Here is a 22,089-nt window from a genome sequence, read left to right on the forward strand (position 1 = left end):
ACGAGCTCCGCCCAAACCGCTCGAGCGCGTGCGGTATCAGTAGAGCGTTCCACGGGCTAGTGCAGGGTGATTTTATTAAAACACTTCCTCATTCTCACTGCGCCACTCGATATAGTGTGTTTGTAAGGCAGTAGTAACTGTAAACGACCCGCCTCTTTTCCTTACTAGTCTCCGCTGGATGAGGCGGTAGGCTCTCCTCCTCCTGGCCGGGTCAGCCTTCTGCCTGGACGCGGCGTGCAGTAATGGCGCCACCCAGAGAGGAACACTGTGCAGTGAGCACATAACCAACAACCACAACCAAGCACACAGCGTCAAGCACAGCATGTTTAATTTATCTTCAAGTTTTCACAAAACTTATGAGATGTAACAGTTGATAAATGACCTTTTGGACTGGGTTTGTAACGATGAGTGGGATAAAATAACGCTTCAGTCGTATGTAAAAAAAAAAAAAAAAAGTGATTTGTTACATTGTCGTAGCATTATATTACCTGAAAGAAGAACACAGAGTTAAATAAATGTCAGTCTTTCCTATTTCGGCCATTAAGGCAATGTAAATAAGCAACCTGCTTCACAACAGTACCGGAACGGCAGGTTACTTTTTAACCGTCTACTACAACATTTGTGCGCATGCGCAAAACAGACACAACAATGTCCCGTGTTGCCAGATAGTCTAAACCACTTAATCATAAAGACGAATGGACTGCAATGGACTCAAACTATTCAAATGATTGTCTTTGAGCATTAGAAAGTAGTGCCTACTTGGGCTACACTGTGCTAGGAGGTAAGAGAAGCTGTCTCAGAGATCTCAGCAGAAATGAGGATTGGCAGTAGAGATCCTTCGTCCGTTTTCTGTCACATGAGATAGAGAAAGTGTGTGTATATGTACACATATACATTATATATAAAACTGGTTCCAAAGGAGACCCAGGCTGTTAAACTTTAACACCAAAAACTATGGTAGAATAAAATATCTGGCAACACTGACAATGTCAGAAAAAACAAAAGCCAAGGTACAAAAAGGCATAATTTCTCTTAAAACCTTTTATATGATTTCATTTAAAAAATTTGACTTGAAAGTTGAACAACATTTGTTTTTACTAAAAATTCCAGAGGTATTCCAATGTAATGTAAAATATCAAATATATTATGACCAAGCTACACATTGACAACAATCCTGAGAGAGATTAACAACTCAACAAAATTAGTGTTAAAGGACAGCTGTGCTGTATGCTGGAGCAGCATCATTTGCCTTCTTTCTCTGACCATTCCTTGTAACCTCCTGCATAGTTCCGTGCACTGAGGAGGAACACACACACACACACACACACACACACACACACACACACACACACACACACACACACACACACACAGACAGACACAATAAAGAAAATCCATTAAAATAAGGTTTACAATTATGACCCAATTTATAAACACTGGCTATATAAGCTACTAATACAATAACAAGTTTAATCCTGATCATACTTCTGGTAGCCGAGTTTTCTGGCTTTCTCAGTAGCCATTCCTCCACGACGTCCCAACTGGCAGTGAAACACCAGGTCAAGGCTATCCATCTCTGGCTTGGGGACACCAAATTTCTCTTGGAAATTGCAGGTATCTAAAGAGAATTCTTTTTCCACAGTGTCCACTACAAGACACAATAAGGATTATAAAGACATGGTAGAGTCATGGGTTAATAACAAATTATAGTTGAGAGATATCCTATTAGAGTCCACCATGAAACAAATTGATAAATCTGAAATATTTGTGATGTGCTTAGCTATTCTGGGATTAACGTTTTTGGTTGATGGTTAAGTCATAAGTAAAACTCTCCACTGCACATGAAGGATTTCTGCATTTTCTGTCTTTGAAAAGTCATTAACACCTCATACCGGTATTGAGGGAAATTTTTACTGATTTTGAAACCATGGCTTTTTCAAACTTAGTATAACCGGTATAACCGGAAGCCAGCTTAAGCTTAGTCATGGGTGAGGCAACACAGTCGGAAGTGAGCAAAATCTTTTTTCTGCATGCATGAACATACAGATGCCCAGGATAAGCTTTTGTTGCTGTGATTGATGGGGGAAAAGAAGTATGACCTCCCTCCCAAAGAAAGAATACAAACATGCACTTGTAGACACTTGGATGTCAAGCCCTGAAATCTTTTGGAAGCTTTGAAAGTCAAACTTGCTTGCTTTGGATGATGGGGTGAATGAGTTTCTGTTGCATCATTTGGGAGCTGGAGCCTGAGCTATTTGAGCAAAGTGTACAGATGAGGAGTGAAAGATGTTAGATAGACTACAGGACTTACATGCTGCTGCATCGATCTCTATATGGGAATAAGGTGCGATGAAGGAAACAGTTAAGCCAAGGAAAAGAGACAAAAGTGTACAAGTCAATTTTATTAGAAAATAATTTAGAATATTTAAATGGTGGCAGCAAGTTGGTGCTATATTGGTAAAATTAAGATGACAATTAATGTTCTAAAGTGGTTGAGAAAAACTGTCCTGCACATTTTATTGCTTTTTTAGGGATCAGCACACCTAATTTAATTAATCACTTAATTAACAGCCTTTTCTTAATTGAAGTGGGTGTGGTAGAGCAGAGAAAACACTACAATATGCAGGCCATATTACATACCCAGTATGGAGTGCATCTTGAAAAAACTAAAGGAGTTAGTATTTTGACTCACTCACAATCTATACCACTTTATCCTGTATTCAGGGTCGCGGCACCTGAAGCCTATCCCAGGTGACTTTAATTAACGTTTGCACGAGGCAGGATACACCCTGGAGAGGGTGCCAATCCATCACAGGGCAAACACACTCACATTCACACACTACGGGCAATTTGGGAACGAAAAATTAGCACAACCCGCATATCTTTGGACTGTGGGGGGAAACTGAAGTACACGGAGGAAACTCACCAAGCACGGGGAGAACATGCAAACTCCATGCACACAGAGACAGGAATCGAGTCTGGCCGGGAATCGAACCTGGACCCTGGAGGTGCAAGGCGACAGTGCTAACCACTACACCACCGCCAGTTAGTTTTCTTTCATATTTAATTTAAATTAAAAAGTGAAATATTTCAAACCTTAGTTTTCTTTAAATTTAGACAGTTATGTTTTACAGCTCATGAAAATCAAAAACTCATGATCACAAAATATTAGAATATTAACATCATTTGAAGGTGGTTGCTTTTGATGCACCAGTTCTAGCATCTCACCACTGTTTGTGAAGCTTTCCTATGGTCTTGAAGTAGCTTTTGTTAAGGCTGAGATTATTTCTGGTGCCTGTGCTGTATTTCCTATTTCCACTTTTAGTCAACTGTCCATGTAGACGCTTCAATACAGCACCTTCTGTGGCTTACCTTCCTTCTGCAGTACTGTATGTTGATGATGGTATTTTGGTCACGTGTGTGTACAGTGTATTAGTATTGTATGAGTAGTAATTTACTCAAACTTGAAAATAGATAGTTATTATTATTTTAAGATACTGGATTTTGTAAGCCATAATCAAGCTTGAAATATTTAATGTTTCTAAAATATTATTAATATAATATAAGAGTTTCACAATCTAAATAAAATTATTAAGATAAACTATAAACTAGAGCTATTTGTTTCGGGAAGAATATTTTGTCTTTTCACATGCACTCACAGGAAGTTAATTAACACACAGACAAATTTGTGGGTGAAAGCCCATCCTGTCCATTTTACCAGCACAGGCCCATTAACATTTCCCCTTCACGCATCAAACAGCACCGTTGTCATCACTATTGTCTCTGTAACTTTCCTATTTCTTTACCTTTTGTATATAAAAATCTTTTTATTACTTAGTTCCCAAAAATTCACCATGTCTTCTACAAAAAAGTACAGTGCATTATGGTATGCTTGAATTGTATGACTTGTTGTCTAGTTTAGGTTGGACATATTTTGTAAGCAAAGTCTTTTATACTTTTAAATAAAAACCTCTGACAAGTACTTGCATGTCCTGGCTTGCACGTTGACAGAAACCTTTGAGCTAAGTTAATAGTTGCAGTATAAAGCGTTGATGTAGGAACATTGTTTTATCATAAAAGCTTTAGCATAAAGCTGGTTGTGTTTAAAGATCAATAAAATGCTGTTATATTAAGCAAAAGTGTACTTGCAGTATAATCATTTAAATATCTTGTCAGATACCTGAATTGTTAAGTTCACGAAACACAAATACAGTATAAACTTTTGTCATTGGTTATAGGAAACCAGCGGGCTAGAAATAATATCCCCCAATGTTTTAAGCCCATGGTGAATCTTGGACCCCACTGATGACTGCTGTTAATTATAAATATAAAGATTAACATGCATTTAACATTCACTTGATGAGTTTAATGAATCAATAACAGGGGTAGTAATGCGCAGTGTTCCGGTCTGTTAGTCTGTAACTCACATGGGATATGGATGGAGCCTGGGATGCGTCCTTTGTCTACTTCATCTTTTGAGCGCACATCCACAAGCACAAGGTCTTTACTCTTCTCCATGAGGCATTTGAGTTCGCTGTAGGAGATATCTTTTCCTAGAAAAATATAACAAAAAAATAAAAAAGTGACTTGCCGAGTCTTGCTTAGAAACTGGGTTCTCAAAAATCGTGTTCCATTATTGAACATCACATTTATATAGTATCAAATTTAATACTGTATTTTATTATTAACATCTAAATTTAATGCATTAAATGATAATAAAAAACAAACAAACAAACAAACAAAAAAAAAAAAACAAGCAGCCCTTTTGCTTCAACAAGTAAGGAAAATATTATTGCATATATTTAAACAAAGTGGTTAATATTTGACTAAGTATTTATAAAATCAGTCCTCAGTGGTGGCAAAAAAAAATGCAAGTCATCCTCTGACGTCACTAATCTTAAGGATCACTTAGTAACATCTGGGGGGACAACTGATGAAAAACACTGCAAGATAATCCACAATATATATATATGTATAATGACAAGGATTAAAAAGTAGCGTGGACTATGATAACTGTGACATATATAACTAATATCAATATCACAATTCAGCATTATTATGTATTAAGAACCTGACCAGATAAAAGGATGCAGGCAGTATTGCGAGGATACAGAAAACTTTTATGAACTATCACTGCTTACAGAAATAAATACGGTTCAGGCTGAAGCTTTACATGAGGATTGTGTAGCGCCGGTGAGAATAAAACACATGGGAAGATATGAAACTCGCTTACCTGGGTTTGCCATGTTCACGCTGTGACCTGCCCGACAGCCAACTGCTGTATGTACAGCAACTCCACTTCCTCACTGTTGTATTCATAAAACGGTAGGCGTGGCCCAAACGGCCCGTCCAATAGCAAGCGCTTTCATATTAATACCCAAATTAGACGCCGCCCCTTTCCCTCCTGATTATACAAGTTATGGCTCACCTAAAAGTCATATACGCCTGGGTTATTATTATTATTATTATTATTATTATTATTATTGTCGTTGTTGTTGGTAGTATTAATAATAATAATAATAATAATAATATAAACATTAAATACACTAATATACATTAAATACAATAATAAGTTTATATATATATTGTTTTTAAAGAAAATACATTTTAAAAATCTACAGGAAAAGTATAGACTATAAATATCAGTTTGTCCGTGATGAGCAGGCTGAGGGCAGCAATGGTAAGGGAAAAAAGAACTGCCTGAGATGACAACACTAAGAAACCTTGAAAGGAACTCATCCTCATTAAAGGTGGAGAATGACGCATTGCAAAAAAAAAAAAAGAAAAAGAATAATAAATACTTTGCAGACTACTGTAAGTCCAATACAATATTCTGGGGCAAAGTCTAGGACAGACATGTGCATATATAACAGTAACAAGGTCAGGGGAAATCTGAACCTGTAAACAAACATGGGCAAAAGCAAAACACAACTCAAGGTTTTGTAAGTATGAGACTCATCTTCATGCACTTTCCTTTTCCTGACCGCTGCATTTCACATAATATTGTGTGTGTTGCAGCATTTTCTTTTAATCAAGTGTGTTAGCTCCTGAGTGATCTTATCGGCATACAGTAAAAAGTGATAGTGTTTTATATATGATAAAACTCAAATGCTTGACACTAATTACTGTATCTCTGTCCTGTATAAATAATTTTACTGCCCTTCGGGGCATTATAGTGGGACTATGACAACCCAGGGTCCCAAAGACAGGAGGGCCAGTGCTGTTCTGGAATGAAATATCAGCGACATGGATCATAAAAGGAAGCGCCCCAGTGAAACTGCTTATGTACTGTGCCATACCTCTGCTGCTCTACATAGCTGGAAAAATATAGGTGATTTGAAATTCTGCTCATATTGTGTGTGAGGTAATTAGGTACAAGTGTGTTCAATCATGTGTGCCAGCATGTGGGGTGTTGAAATCTTTGGTGGCCATGTTTGTAGACCGTGGTGTGGAAATGGAGTTCTGAATTTGTTTCACAGATTCTCTTACAAACTTATGTATATACAGTTGTACTCAAAAGTTTGCATACCCTGAAAGAAATTGTTAAACATTGCAATTTATTATTATGCAATTTAAATATGACTGATAACGCAAATATATTTTTATTTAAGGATAGTGATCACATAGTCATGTCATATATAGTTGTTTGACTCCATTTTTAAAGCCTATTGTATTAATAACTGAAATCACCCAAACAGCCCTGATCAAAAGTTTATTGAATGTTTGGCGTCATTATAAACACACAGGTTGACACACACAAATGGCTATTAAAGGGAAGTTTATAGCTAATAGTAAATTAAACTTAAATAGGAAAAGAATTTAAAATGGCCTACGGTGAAAACTCCACTATCGCCAGTAAAGCATGGGGCTGTAAAGCATGGTGGTGGATCTCTTATGTTTTGGGGCTGTGTGAGCTCCAGTGCCACAAAGAAATTAGTTAAAATTGATGGCAAGATGACTGCATCATGCTGTAAAAAAATATTGACAAAGTATTTACATTCTACAGGACGAAGGTGTGCACGGGATACTTTTGAATGTTCCAACATGATAATAATACAAAACACAAGGCCAAGTTGACCTTCCAGTGGCGAGAGCAGAAGAAGATGAAGGTTTTTGAGTTGCCATCAAAGTCTTCTGACCTCAATATCATTGAGCCACTTTGGGTGCACAAACGTGCAGTTCATGCAAGACAACCAAAAAATTTACAGGAACAGGAGGCTTTTTGCCAAGAAGAATGGGCAGCAATACCACCTGAGAGAATTAATTAATTATAAAAGACTGCATACATCATTACTGCAAAAGAGGGCAATACTTTTGAACAGGGATTATTTCCTTATTTTCTCTATAGTCACGTTTTGTTTGATCATTGTGCCATTCTGTTTTGCCTTACACATGAACTTGAGTCCTATAAGTCCTATTTGGCCTTTTCACTTATGTTTTCTTTAAAAAATAGTACACATCTTGCAAATTCTCCCAAGGTAAACTTTTTTAGTATTGGTATTTTGTTAACTCTGGTATTTAGTATTTTAATAACTTTACTTTATTAGAAATAGAGAAAAGTTCAACAACTTTCCCTTCACTTTATAATAATTTTTATGTCTTGAAACTGTATTTGTGTTCTTATTATTTTATTTCAACAAAGCCTTATATACTGTAAAACATACTAGTTAGAGAATATTACATGTATATGAACTTTGTGTAAATAATGTACATTAAGCGTTTGGCGTATAGGGTGCTTTTAAAAATAAGTGAACTGATGTACCTTTATATCTCATTGCTGCTGAACTAATAATAATAAGTTGAACACTGTTCCATGCCACCTCTTGAACCCTAACCCGTTGCTTTTTCTTTCTCCTTAAAGTAATAAGACAGTAAACCTAGCTTGTCAGGTTACAGAGCATGAAGAATGCGCAAACACCTCTGTTGTGAAGATGTTTTAGATTTTACTGTATGAACATTCCTGTGACTGAGTTGTTACTACAGAATTGATAACCTATTAGAATGAATGTATTAAAATACATTTGATATTAACCATATTATAATACTGCTATAATAATATTAATCATTGGAACTAGTACCAGAGCTGCTGTTGTAGAAAAATAATCAACACCAATCAGATTTGAGAATTGAGTGACGCTGTGCTATTATTTGATTTGTATTCATTCCACGTCGTGTTTGTTTGTTTTGTTTACAGCTTGATCATATCTTCAGATCCGGAGTAATGAAAAAAAAAGAATTCCTCAATTTTTCAGGAAATGCAAGAGACGAATGAAACTCACATGAAGTAAACCTTTTATTGATAAGCTCTCAGAGAAGACTTGCTTAAGTGTACGAATCCCTCAATACTGATTTGGTACATAATGACATCCATAATGAGTCTCTTCACAGTGGATAGAATCCATTTCTACGGTTTTGGGTTCTAGTACAGCAACTCTGCATTAAAAAAAGAAAATAACAAACCTAATCAAAGAAAACATCAAACCGGGGATCAATACTGTTTATCTGGAATATTGGAGTGCCACAGATCCTAGCGTCTTTATATCAGCTATAGGTTTGCACATTACAAGCCACTTTTTGTTAGAAATATAAAATGTGATATTATGAACAATATTCTACTGCATAAAGGAAAATCTATACACTGTACATAGAGATATTTCGAAAAAAGCAAGTTTCACAGTTTTAAACTTTATTTAAAGTATAAACAATTTTGAACACTTTACATAAATTATTTTTTGTCTAGGACTAATTTGCGTAAGCAACTCAAAATTAATATAAAAACTTAATGAACATTTCTTACATATTTTACAAAAGAAAATACTCTGTTTTCTTGGCTAAAAATGGTGACGTCTTCATGATTGTCATAGAGTACTAAGAATAATAAATACATAAATAAAAAGAATAAACATAAAATAAAAATAAATTATTTCTTACACTAGTTAATGTCATGATAGCATGAATGTTTCTTTCTTGCTTTTATTTTCTGATGTTTCTGTACAGAAGTGCCCCGGTGAGAGTCTCACAAATCTACTGCAACTGAAACGTACAAAACTATCTTGTCTAAAACCCACCCGAAACATCAGCGTTACCTGACACACCACAGATATTACTCTAATCTTCCAGTGACAAAACGAAACTATGCTGGACATTGACCTTATGCAAATATAGCCATAATGTTTTCATTGTTTAAGAACAGAACAGAAACAATAAAACAAATGAAACAAAACAAACAATTATCCTTTGTTGGAGTTCTGCTTTCTTGAAGGAACATAAAGCAGTTTGTGGATGGAGCTTGTTGCAGCTGCAGGTTGCAGTCCTGTTATTGAGAATATGAGGCCTGAGACTGATACGACTGATAATCCATCTTGTGGATGTTGCTCAGTTCCAGCGTTGGGACTAGGCCTCTGTATCAAGCCGAGAGAACTGTCCTCTCCGCAATCCAGATCACACAGGATAGTATAGCACCGTCCGGCACCAACATCCTCTCAGAACCCAAAAAATATGGGTAAAAATAGCATTTCTTTTTTAAAAAGGGGATTATTTTTTTTCATACTAACAGCCGATCTGTTTTATTTGCAGTGCACAAAAACAAAGAAAAGTTCTTGCAAATTATTTTTTGCCTATGGCAGTAACAATAATATTTTTTAAAAGTCCCTGCAGCGTTCAGAGAGTTACCCCTTAAGTTTATTTATTCTCCGTGGGTAAAGGAGATATAGGTAAAAAGGGGAACTGGTTGAGACAAAGAGTGGTGCAGAGAAAGAGAGAATGAAGAATGCACAAGATAAGAATGCACTCATAGTTCTGTAGCTCTGTTACCTCTTGCCCATCTCGTTCTGTCTGAGGAACTGGATGTTGGTGCTGCTATCAGCCAGTTCAGGGTATTGCTCCACAGGTAGCACATAGTAACCATCATAGCCAGGAACTTTCCCAGTGGACAGCAGCTGCTGCCGCTCACCCTCGGTCCACAGGCGGCTCCCTTCCTTACCATCCCGTGTCCTCTGCTGCTCTCGCAGCCAGGCGCCCGCTAGTGCCCGCTGTCGAGCCAGCTCTAGGAGCCGGGCGCGCTCCTCATCCAGTGTGTCCTGCGCCGGGCCATAGCGCACGCTTAGGGACAGTGCTGATGACCGCAGCTCTACAGTGACCCCACGCCGTGAGCGCCCACTCACAGTAATGTTGATACCTGCTCCCTCTAACACCCTGCGGCCGTTACTGAGGCCCAGCGCCAGCAGGTCCGCATCAGCCGAGCCGATCTTCACAAAGAAGTGGCAGTCATGACCATCCTGCACATAATGCGTCCCCTCAAGGTAGACAGCATTGTTGAGAACTAGAGCCACCTTCCTGCTGTTGTCACTAGCCGTATTCGACACGCCTGTCACCACGCGACCCTCTTTTACAGCCAACATTACGCCCCGCCCAATGATGGACGGCACCGTGCCAAACCAGTGACCTGGTTTATCACGCCTGTTCTGTCGATCTTTATTGAGCAGCTGACCCTCTAAAGCCATGAAGGCCTGGTTGTGTCTCTCAGCCTCCTGCTGAACTCCAGACATCAGCTGCAGGAAAGACAACAAAGAGACAGATGGAGTTGAGCTGCAGTACTTTTAAAGGTATGGATAATTACCATGGACAAGAATTCCGAGCAAATAAGGACAGTGGTTAGGGCAGTCAAATGAATATTTATGAGATATATTTTACAGTATGGTTTCAATAATTAATAAAAGGGTGCTCACATTAATTTATAAATCTTTTAAACTGATCTGGTAATTAACGTAATGAGAGAGTTGGTGGTTGTCTGTTATTGATGCAGTCAGCGTAGCTAAACATGGAAGTTTGACATGGAAGTATCTCAGGTTTATCTCATTACATTTCACAAAACTGGAAATAATTAAACAGCATTTTTAACTCAGAGAAGTTATTGTTAGAGTGATGTAATGTAATTGCCTTCATGAGTTTGTTTCACCTTGGAAGATTTTTAAAGGCAAACGTGATGAAACTATTCTCAGTGGAATAACATATACAGTAGACTACTGATGCAGTGAAGGCTCTACTGAAGTTCATTCATGCTTTAACTTGAAAACTCACCTGACCATTTTCATACTCCTGACTGGCTTGTAGCTCATATGGCGGATCCACAAAGTATAATGTGTGTTTAGGAAATCCAGGAATGATGTTACTGAGCTGGAAGCCAAACATCACCAACCAACTCTTCACATCTGCGCAAGAAAGATAAAATCCTTGTAATTTTATTTCACAGAAACCCATTTTTTTCTCACTTAATATATTTAAGACGTAAGCTCATATTAAACAAGTCTCATTAAATTCTGTATTTTTGTTTCATCCCCATCAATGGGTCTGTTCGTCCTGACGCTTACCTGTGACATAATTCTTCACATCCAGCATATCGCTGAGAGGATTATTGTTCTTGAACATGTACAAGTTAAATGGAGCCAGATCCTTGCTGATCTTCTGCCACATGGTATAATCAGGTGATGTCCATCTGGCAGCTAATACATCGTAGTCCCTCTGCGTGAAGTGCACTAGCTTTGTCAGTGAATCGTAGAGGCCACCGTGGAATCCGATTACCAGCTGGAACTCAGGATTGGAGTCATGGTACACCTCACCGTAGGCTGTGTACTGCACCTGCTTGATCATCTGCCCGTTGCTGCTAAAGACGGCCAGTGGTGTTCCTGTGTTGTCCGAGGCGATATAGTACTCCTCACCGCTGCTCACCTCCATGGCGAACAGATGGCCTTGCAGGTCATAGTAGAGTGATGTGATTTCTGAGCTCGAGTGGTTGAACACATGTGTGACTCGCACAAGGTTGTTCAGGTCCGCATAGAAAAACTGCAGGTGCTGACCGAGGCTGTTCTTGGTGGAGACCCGTCGTCCGAGGCCATCGTAACGGTACTGCACACTCCATCCTCCTCCCACACGGCTGTAGGCTCTCACTAGCTGTCCTTTGGAATTGTATTCAAAGATGTCCGAGCCTCTCTGGCTGAGAAATCCGTCCTCATCCAGCTTGTACTGCACATCGCCCAGACGTGTGATACGGTCACGCAGGTCGTAACGTAGAGGCATGAGACGGGCACTATTGCCAGGGTTCAGCAGGTGCAGATTGCCATTGAGGTCATAGCTGTAGCGCCAGGTCGACCAGTCATTGACCTTGACCCCACTGAGCTGCCCATCACCATCATACTCATAGCGATATTGTGTGGTGTTGGCATATGGCCCAATCTTCAGCTCACGTTTGATCACGCGCCCCATGTTGTCATACTGAACCGTCATCCAGTACATAAGTGAGCGAAATATTTCATACTGCACCTCTTTTATGCGACCATGTGCATCAAAGTGTTTGCTGAGTGTCATTACGGCCGTGGTGATGATCTGATTGATGTCATAATAAATGACGCCGAACTTCCCGAAATGCTCTACCTTGCCAGAAATCTCATCGTAGCGGTACAGGTCCACAGGAAGTGGCGTCTCACTGATGACTGGCTTCATGCTTGCTATGCGGAAACTGTTGTCGTGGTAGGTGTAGTCAAAGCGGGCATTCACCATGCCTTCTTCAGAGAATCGGTAGATCTGTTTGTCCACTAGGGGGCCCATCTTACGATATCTTATAGTGCAAGAGAAGCCCCCGCTCTGCAGACTGACCATCTTGAGGACACCAGATGTTTCATCATAGCCAAAAGTGACAGCTGTGCTGTCATACAGAATCTCAGAGAGCTTGGCCAGTTTGCCATATTTGTAAAGGACACGGCGTCCCGTACCCAGGAAGTATGTGGCCTGAGGGCGACCATCTTCGCTGAAGTCATAGATGATGGAGGCGTTGCTTTCAGGGGGGTTATAAGTGTTCCGAATATAGCCAATGGAGACATGGGTAAACATCGTGTGCCGAGCAACGCTGGGCATGGTGACCACAGTGATACGATCGGAAGGATCAAACTCAAAGATGTATTGCCTCTGACTCTGCAGGAGGAGCACCATGGACTATATATAAAAAAAAAACATGAGATGGTTATCTTTATTACAATTAAATATCAATTAAAAATATCATAACAGTAAACCAGCCGTTAGTAATAGCATACTAATCTACTATATACTTCTACACAAACAGTAGCACTATATACAGTAGTAGCACTAAGTAATATGCTAATATTGAGGTGATCTGAACTAAAAGTGATTTAAAATGATAAGCTTGAGCAGCTACAGAAGCACTTACCTTGTCGAGGTAGCTGTAGCTCCACACCTTGCCGTCAACAAATGTGCGAGAGACAATGCGTCCTTGCTGGTCAAACTCTGTCCTCTCACTCATACTGCCGCGGTGCAAGCCCACCAGCCGTCCTGTGGAAGAGTAGGACACGTTTACCACAGCAAGGCTGCTACTGGGCTGCCAAATAGCAGGTCTCCCCTGAGCATCATAAGTGATCCTTAGTGTGAACTTCCTGTGGTCATCATAAATCTTCTCAGTCCGTGTGTTTCTGTCAAAATCAATGGAGAGCAGGTTGCGTCCATGGGCCTGAAAAAAGAGACAGTTTGTTTAATTTCCATGAAGGAATTCTGTTGCTGCTGACACAGGCCTCTGCATATATAGTAGCTGTCCACATTAATTGAAACGGTTTGACGGAATCCAGACACTGCATTATATTTACTCACCCTCAGTTTCCTGCCAAACACCGTGACCCTGCCCTTGGTCAGCTCCTTGCGCAGTCGCCACTCTATGGAGTTAAGTCCGTTGTCTGTGGGCAGGGTGATGTTTCTGCGGCCGACAGTGGGGCTCACTGACCCGGCCAAGATGTGAGGTTCTGTGTGGTAGCTGATACCCATCCCATTAGCATAGACCACTCTTAGTGTGCCATTGTTACACAGCTGGTAGCTGTTCCGTACTTGATCTGCATAATTATTACAATATATTAAAAAATAAGAATTAGACTGGCTATTAGAAATGCTATTCTGCACTGGAAATGCATTCATTAGACCAACAGACTGAATGTTTTAGAAATATGCTGATTTTTGCTGATCTGTTATACTAAGTTATACAGTAAATTAAGAGGTGGAAGCGAGGTTTTAATGAGAAATCTGTCTGAACAGATGTCGAGCGGGAAACATCTGGAGATTTAATGATTCTCAACTTCAGGTAGCTGAAAGTTCTTCTCTTTCACTGCCCTCCTGGGCTGACTCCTTAATTAAACTAGTACAGTTTCCCTCTTCAGACCCCTAGAATATACACTAATGGTATTACTTTAGGCTCTGCCTCATCTGGTGTATGGGCCCAATTGCTCCTACTTTCTACATGAATACATCATAGCCGTTCCAGTCTGTTCTACTGTATCTATCAATCTATCAACCTATATATATATATAATTGGTTTGGCGGTTGAGGGGATAGAAAGAATTTACTATTTCACCATATTGTATTTCTGTGTCAGGGCAGAGACATAGGAGACAGGGGCCTATTATGTTAATTGAGATGTACCAAGATTGCATGTCACTGCAGAAATAAACAAAAAACGGTTTTATGCATTCACTACTATGTGGGAAGGTTTGCTGTAGAATAATACATTGATGTACAGGGTGGGCCATCTATATGGATACACCTTAATAAAATGAGAACCGTTGGTGATATTAACTTCCTGTTTGTGGCACATTAGTATATGTGAGGGGGAAACTTTTCAAGATGGGTGGTGACCATGGTGGCTATTTTGAAGTTGGCCATTTTGGGTCCAACTCTTGTTTTTTCAATAGGAAGAGGGTCATGTGACACATCAAACTTATTGGCAATTTCACAAGAAAAACAATTGTGTGCTTGGTTTTAACATAACTTTATTCTTTCATGAGTTATTTACAAGTTTCTAATCACTTATAAAGCAGTTATTAGCAGTTTACATACTAATGACACGTGAGGAGCAGATAGAAATTGTGTGTTGATCATGGGCGTCGCTAGGCCATTCTGGGGGGACGGCTTTTGCCCCCCTAACATTTGTACTCAGCCCCCTAAAAATTCTCCATAAACGTCACACAAATTGCTGAACGCAAATCGTCCCTTTTAAATTTGATATGAAAGCGGCGGCAGACTTCGGCTCCTTCGGCTCCTCCCCGTCTTACAGCACGGTCTAACTGTTATATCTGCATCAGTGCAGTCCTTTCTCATAAATAGAGTTTACAAAATGTCATGAGGGATTAATCATTTAAATCTTCGCTGTGTTCACCCTCATCACACCAGCTGTTTCCTCTAGTGAAAATGAAGCCCTTAATACATACTCTAAGAACCTATAGTCTACTTGAAAAAAACATTCATGCTATCGCTGTTTTTATTGGAAAACCTAACTGTATATATACAGCGTTGCACAGTGCATATGGCATTAACTACCATAGAGCTATGCACATAAATGATTAAAACTAGTGACAGACAGCATTCAGTGCACTCGCTTTAACTGCATAGCAGTGTGATTTACAGAGATAGAAAAATCCTTCTTTTTGTAATAAATGTATTGTATTAAATAATGTCCCAAATCGTAAAATACATTTATTAGCCGTAGAATAGGGTTTTTGTCACTTTAAATTAAAAAAAGTTACTTTTTTTTAATGAATAGAAAGAATCATATTAAAAAAGATACTTTGTGTAATTACATTAAAACAATGTTAATCTATATTAATAAATTTAAATAAATAGCCTAGTATCTATGGAATTTAAGGGGTTGTATAGAGAACCTACTGCCTTATTTATGTAGTTAAAACACTAAATTAAACTACATAACATGATGATCAAAGTTTCAATATTTATATTTAACTGTAGATGGAAGTTTTCTCAAGTCACATGAAAAAAAGATGTTCTACTCTTACCTGTTGCTCATTTGGAGACCTACTCCCATGTGACCTGTAAAACCTTCCATCTACAGTTCTCTGTTCAGTTCTACAGTTCAGTTCCCTGAAAGCGCAGCCTCTCAGGCACATTAACACTGTGTTCCCAACATTGAATGAAGTCATTGCATCAGAAACTATTTTTCACATTTTTTATGTCTGCCAGTTTCCAATAGAGGAGCAGTATTAAGGAGCAGTCTGCAGTTACTGCAACAAAGCAGCAGTATTGTCAAAGAATTAACAGATAAATGTTTATTGGCACCCACACAGTCCTCATAGGTGTGGTGTTTATATTGCTAATCAATGTAAGATTTAAGTTATATGCTGTTTTTTGGTTACATTTTTCTGATTGTACCTGTACATAGAAAAAGGTTTATACGGTAAACAGCGTGTGTGATCAAGAAGACTTATTTGAGTACTGATTCTGAACAAGTCAAATATGTGTTAAACATCTATGGGGGCTGAGCCTCCTTAACTGAAAATACTAGAAACGCCCCTGGTGTTGATGTCTGGTGAACGCAGACACTCTCACCCTACGAGACCACCCATCTCCCATGCTACAGTTAGCAAACTGCTAATATATATATATATATATATATATATATATATATATATATATATATATATATATCCAAAATAGATCCAAAATAGCCGACTTCAAAATGGCCACCATGATCACCACCCATCTTAAAACGTTTTCCCCTCACATATACTAATGTGCCACAAACAGGAAGTTAATATCACCAACCATTCCCATTTTATTAAGGTGTATCCATATAAATGGCCCACCCTATAGAATACTGTTTTATACACAACAGTCAGCCATAACATTGAAAGCACGGATACGTTGAGTGAATAACATTGATTATCTCCTTATATTGACACCTGTCAAGTTGTGGGATATATTATGCAGAAAGTGAATAGTCAGTTCTTAAAGTTGAGTTGTCAAGCACAGGGATCTGAGAGACTTTAACAAGGGTCACATTGTGATGGATAGATAGCTGGGTTAGAGCGTCAACAAAACAGCGGGTCTTCTGAGGTCTTTCTGGTATGCAGTGAACAGCACCAAGAATACTTCAAGGAAGGACAACTGGGGAACTGTTGACAGAGTCATGGGCATCAAAGGCTCATTAATCAACATGGGAAGCAAAGGAATCCAACAAAAGAGCTATGGTAGCTCAATTTGCTAAATAAAATATTTCTGGCTATGATAGGAATGTGTCAGAACCCACTGTGAATGTGCGAGTACACATGCTGACCTGTCCACTGATGAAAGCTCCTATAATGGGTAAATGAATATCAGAAGTGGACAATGGAGCAGTGGAAGAAGGTGGCCTGGTTTGAAAGATCATGTTTTCTTTTAAATTCGCCTTTGGAAGATGGCATGCTGGTGAAGACAGTGAGATGCTCTGGGCAGGGTTTTGCTGAAAGAACCCTGGGTCCTGGGATTCCACACTGCAAAGTCATTTTAGGAATGGTTTGAGGAACATGACCAGGAGCTCAAGGTTTTGACTTGCCCTCCGGGTTCCCCAGATCTCAATCTGAGCATCTGTGTTATTTGCTGGATTAAAAAGTCTGATCAATGAAAGCCCCACCTCGCAACTTTCTGGACTTAAAGGATCTGCTGCTAACACCTTGGTGCCAGATATGACAGCAGACCTTTAGAGGACTTGTTTAGCCCATGCCTTAATGATTCAGAGTTGTTTTAGCGACACAAGAGGGGACCTACTGTACACAATATTAGGCAGCTGATTTTTATTGTTATGGCTGACTGATTATACATTATTATTAAGAATTTACTGTAGAAAATGAATACCCTCTGAAATTAGGAAATTTGCAAGGAATCTGGAATATTAACAATACATTGACACTTAAAATTAATATACAACTTGTACATAAGACCTTAAAGTATGGTCTCTCACGCATTTTATAATAGTTTATAGTACACAAACACACCTTGCACTACTGTGTAGGATGCCTCTACTGATGAAAGATTGGTAATGACGGTGATGTCATCATCTCTGTTTGAACTCTCGATGTCAATGTTGATGGATTTCTCGATCTCTCTGTGTAGGCTTGTCACCATTCCGGTCGGATAGGTCATATTAGTAAGCCTCCCCTCGCTGTCATACCTGCAGGCATGACATGAATTTCACAAAACTAAACTTCACAAACAACAATTCTGAAATAAACAGTGGAACCACAATCAAAGTTCTGTGATTTCTATGACTCTAAGAGAGCCTCAGCAGGCTGTTTCTCATAGAAATGCATCATTGCATCATTTGGGTCTGACGGATTTTTATCATCAGAAGCACTGTGTGAGTGTGACTACTCTGTCACATGAAAGCAGGCATCTGTTGCTCTCATGAGAACTTGTAGGGTAATATCGGAGATCAAAAGATTAAAAGGCGTATCATATGGCGAGGAACCTTTATTGTCTGGCATATCCCTTGCTTGCTCTCGCACTTTCTTTCTCTCCATCTTTGTTTGGAATACTATGGGGACCGTGTTTAGAGCCTATCACAGATCTGTTCCAGACTAAATGACGTCTGTTTCAATGGAGTGCACTGGAGGGAACTGGAGCCCCCGGTTTCCATTTTTATTTTTTTTTATAATTTTTTTTTATTTGTAGGTATTTTTTAGACAGGTGCAATTGCATAGTCAGACAGCAGATGGAAGCAATGATTCACAGAATTCCCACTATGTAGGGTTATGATGTTGAATACAAATATTTACACATCCTGATTTCCCACAGTCATAGGGGAATAGATACGTCATGCAAGCCTCCACAAACCTCTTTTATTCAGAGGAAATGGAATCTGAACCTTATTAAAATGCTTCTTGTGCGTTTCTAAACACAATCCCGAAAAGAAGATTTAAACTAAATGACTCTGCAAAGTCTGACACACACAGATACACAGACACACATACACTTACTCATAAAATGTGGTCCAGCCTGTCTCGTCAGCCTTGCTGGCCAGCAGGCCTGTGCTGCCCTTGTAGCTGAGCTGTACAATCTCCTGATCAGCAGTGGAGATGGAGCGCAGGCTGCCTCCTATATCCAACCCCAGATTTAACACCTTGTTGTCGGGCAGTAGGTGGAGTCTAACCGTGCTTGCTCCACCCAGGCCACCACCCTCTCTGCGCACTAGCACAGTGTTGTTACAGTTATCTACGACAGCAGCAAGCTCTCCCTCAAGCGTGTAGCTGAAATTGTAGAGACTCATTCCACTGACCAGGCTGATAGTATGCAGGTGGAGCCCTTCCTCACTGAACACATAGAGCTCCTGTTCTCTTGGTGATGCCACCTCATATTGGCCCACCGCATTCGGGCCTGGGCGGTTGGGATGCACAGCTCGAATGCGGATGTTGTTGAGGTCAGCAATGTAGAGTGTGCCGTCAGGAGCTATCGCTAGTGAGGTGGGGGCATTGAGGTTGGCATCAGTGGCGTAGCCTTCATCGCCAGCAAAGCAGTTGCAGTTGACATCGTTCTTGCAGTCACACTCGGAGGTGGCACCAGCCAGCAATGAGATCTCCCCGTTAGCACTGACCTGCCGTACACGGTTGATTTTTTTCTCATCGCTCTCAGCGATGTAAAGCACGCCGGAATGGGAGACAGCAATGGCAGTGGCACTCTCCAGTGCTGAGTGGATAGCCAGCCTGCTGAGTGAATAGTCGATGCCCGGAACCTGGCAGTGCATGGGCCGCCCAGCCACAATGCTTACCTGATGGTTTTCAGTGATGCGAAGTATTACATTGTTTTCTAAAACGTACAAGGAATTGTCCATGGGGTTGACTGCTAGGTCAGTGGGCCATTCCAAACGCACCTAAAACAGATCAGCAGTCATAAAAACGAATGCCAAATACCTATTCCCAAACACTTTTGCAATTTTTTACTTGCTAATACCCTACCAATTACAATTCATAGCACGTCTTGTACATCAGCTTCTATAGAGCTGCTTACTAATCAGCTTAAGGTGTGTTGCGTTTTTAAGGTCAGACAGCTTGATATGCTGGAGCCTGTTCACTCCTTAAAAGCCTAGGCAAGAAAAAAGCACTACTCTTCTACTTTGAGGATTTGTGTGATCCACTGCGCATGCAAGGATTAGTTCTGTTGGCGCACCTGGCTGACGTCCATGCTGGTGTCACAGCTGAGGGGCCGTACAGCAGTGAGATCGTTAGCTCCCAGCAGTGTGGAGATGATCCCATTCTGGTCCACCTTCCTGATCATGGTGGCATCTACAAAGTACATCAGCCCATTTTTGTCGACTGCAATACCTAAGACAGAAAGAGTAAAGAAGAAAATAGTCTGTCATGGATTCTTTTTTTTTTTTTTTTTGAAATCAAGGATGCTTTAAATGTCAGGCCCTCCCATCCCATTTTCTTTTCAGTAAAGAATATAAATCCTTCGAATCTGACCTTAATCTGAGCACGTCAGTTCATGTATAGGAGCAAAGGTAAAACAGACCAAAATAGCTTTCAGACACAACGAGACAAGTCGCAGAACCTGTGTAGGTGTCTTACATACAGAAGACAAAGCTGCTTTTCAGCAGCGCTGTGACTGAACTTAGAAGCAGAAAGACAGGAAGACAGCCCAAAAGAGAGCAAATGCAGGGCACAGTAGATGCAAGAGTGCCTCTGCTGATGCTTCGCTGCTCACAGTCATCAGGGAGTTAGGAATCAGGCCTCTGTAGTCTGCTACCCTCTTGATTCATGATTTCATGTCAAAGATAAAAAATGTGACAGTGTGACATTTCTGACAGTATGGTGTCAAGTTTCCTTTCCTTTCTTTTCTTTACAATTCATCACAGGATTTCACTTTAAAGGCTGTATCCAACACAAGTCAACAACATACGCTCACTAAATACCTTAATATTTAAACAGGGGAAATTCTCCTATTCAGTAAACCAGTGCGCAGTTTAGGACTCCATGGTTGCTCAATTTTTCCTGTTAAAAGCTTCTTGGACAACAGATTTTATTGGTTGTGTCTAGCATACACACATTTCAGGACAAGCATTACAAAATGTGGACTGACAAAACAGACTGCATTATTTTTTCTGCTGTCAACTGTAACATGATGTGATAAGCGAGAGACAATAAACATGCAATTTTATAGTACATTATACAAATAAAAAGTAAGCAATGATTTAAATAAACAGTTAATAATTTGACATATCGTTTTATATTATAATATATTAAGGCTGAAAATTCAAATTTCTGTATGAATCCAGTAAAAAGCATAAAGATCATGAATCATCAACCAAATGATGAGAATTATTACCTTTATCGTTTATTTTCTTTGATTACATGTCTTAGTGTAGAAAATCAGACACATTTCCTTAGCATTGGCCTAATGTTATGTGCATAAGTTTGTGTGTATTTACTTCATGCTTGTCTTAAAGTAATTTTAAGTCTTAAATATGAATATATTTACCGCATGGTTATTTTGCACATGTTGTGGTACATTATGTTGCATAATGTAATATTGATTTTTACCCATGTTTTTATATTATATTTTTTTAATTCAGTATCTTTTCACTTTATTCTGTGATTTATTAATAAAAACTACCCAAAAATACAATAATTTGTACCAATAAATACTTCAGTTATAATAATGAAAAAGTAATGTATATTACAGTATAAATAATAATTTTTAATAAGTAACCATGATGGGTATCCTGGTTTACTGCACTGTTTTCCATAAAACATCTATTTACAGGTCTCAGCCCCAGTAAAAAAAGTTTACAGCCCAAGCCAGCAGGAACACCAATTTATTCTAGGAAGACTATAAGACTGCACTGGCTGTTAACTCCCAACAGCAAGCCTAAAAATGAATTAAAAGCCCAAAGCTGAATAGTTCCTTCCACTGAACTAGGACTGTTTAACATGTTATTATCATCGACTACATATTCAAATTGCCCTAGTTATTGTTTGTTTCTTTTCTCTTTACCTTTCGGGCTCATAAGTGTTGCTTCCACAGCTTTTCCTCCATCACCACAGCGCTCATCAAAAGGTAGACACTGCTCTCCTGTTCCTGCTACCACCTCAGCATTGTCAGCAAGAAGCCGACCCCCGGTCAGCGAACGCACTCTGTAAATCCTTCGAGAGTTTGTGTCTGAGATGAACAGAGCCCCTGTAACTGGGTCTACAGCCAGGAAATACTTATGTGTTGGGTTGTTGCTACAGGAAATAATGACAAGGGGGTCAACACCGGAATTCGTTTTTATTTTTA

General features: G+C 39.4%; 2 protein-coding genes across 3 annotated transcripts in view; both read right to left on the reverse strand.

Moving 5' to 3' along the window:
* Positions 1-311: 311 nt before the first annotated feature.
* Positions 312-5,316, reverse strand: tstd1 (thiosulfate sulfurtransferase like domain containing 1). Its single transcript, XM_053505317.1, has 4 exons — positions 5,234-5,316; positions 4,428-4,553; positions 1,486-1,648; positions 312-1,296 (listed from the first exon to the last, which is right to left on the reverse strand). The coding sequence occupies exons 1-4, from the start codon at positions 5,244-5,246 to the stop codon at positions 1,242-1,244; spliced, it is 357 nt and encodes a 118-aa protein (XP_053361292.1). The 5' UTR covers positions 5,247-5,316; the 3' UTR covers positions 312-1,241.
* A 3,443-nt stretch (positions 5,317-8,759) lies between these two features.
* tenm2a (teneurin transmembrane protein 2a) overlaps positions 8,760-22,089 on the reverse strand; it is a 245,280-nt gene continuing 231,950 nt past the window's right edge. For both annotated transcript variants that reach the window (XM_053505760.1, XM_053505761.1), the window contains 9 exons: positions 21,808-22,037; positions 19,981-20,135; positions 18,795-19,684; positions 17,814-17,989; positions 13,654-13,889; positions 13,220-13,516; positions 11,370-12,987; positions 11,080-11,210; positions 8,760-10,550 (listed from right to left, as the gene is read on the reverse strand). In XM_053505760.1, the coding sequence (XP_053361735.1) occupies positions 9,810-10,550; positions 11,080-11,210; positions 11,370-12,987; positions 13,220-13,516; positions 13,654-13,889; positions 17,814-17,989; positions 18,795-19,684; positions 19,981-20,135; positions 21,808-22,037 (4,474 nt within the window). In that variant the 3' untranslated portion in view covers positions 8,760-9,809. The remainder of the gene's footprint in view (positions 10,551-11,079; positions 11,211-11,369; positions 12,988-13,219; positions 13,517-13,653; positions 13,890-17,813; positions 17,990-18,794; positions 19,685-19,980; positions 20,136-21,807; positions 22,038-22,089) is intronic.

Source organism: Clarias gariepinus, chromosome 10 (genome assembly GCF_024256425.1).
Source record: "Clarias gariepinus isolate MV-2021 ecotype Netherlands chromosome 10, CGAR_prim_01v2, whole genome shotgun sequence".
Taxonomy (NCBI): domain Eukaryota; kingdom Metazoa; phylum Chordata; class Actinopteri; order Siluriformes; family Clariidae; genus Clarias; species Clarias gariepinus.

Coding starts and splice junctions, on each gene's coding strand:
- tstd1 (XM_053505317.1), bottom strand. Junction 1,649..4,427: donor AGGCTCCATCCATATCCCAT/GTGAGTTACAGA, acceptor TGTGTCTTGTAG/TGGACACTGTGGAAAAAGAA. Junction 1,297..1,485: donor AGAAAACTCGGCTACCAGAA/GTATGATCAGGA, acceptor GTTCCTCCTCAG/TGCACGGAACTATGCAGGAG.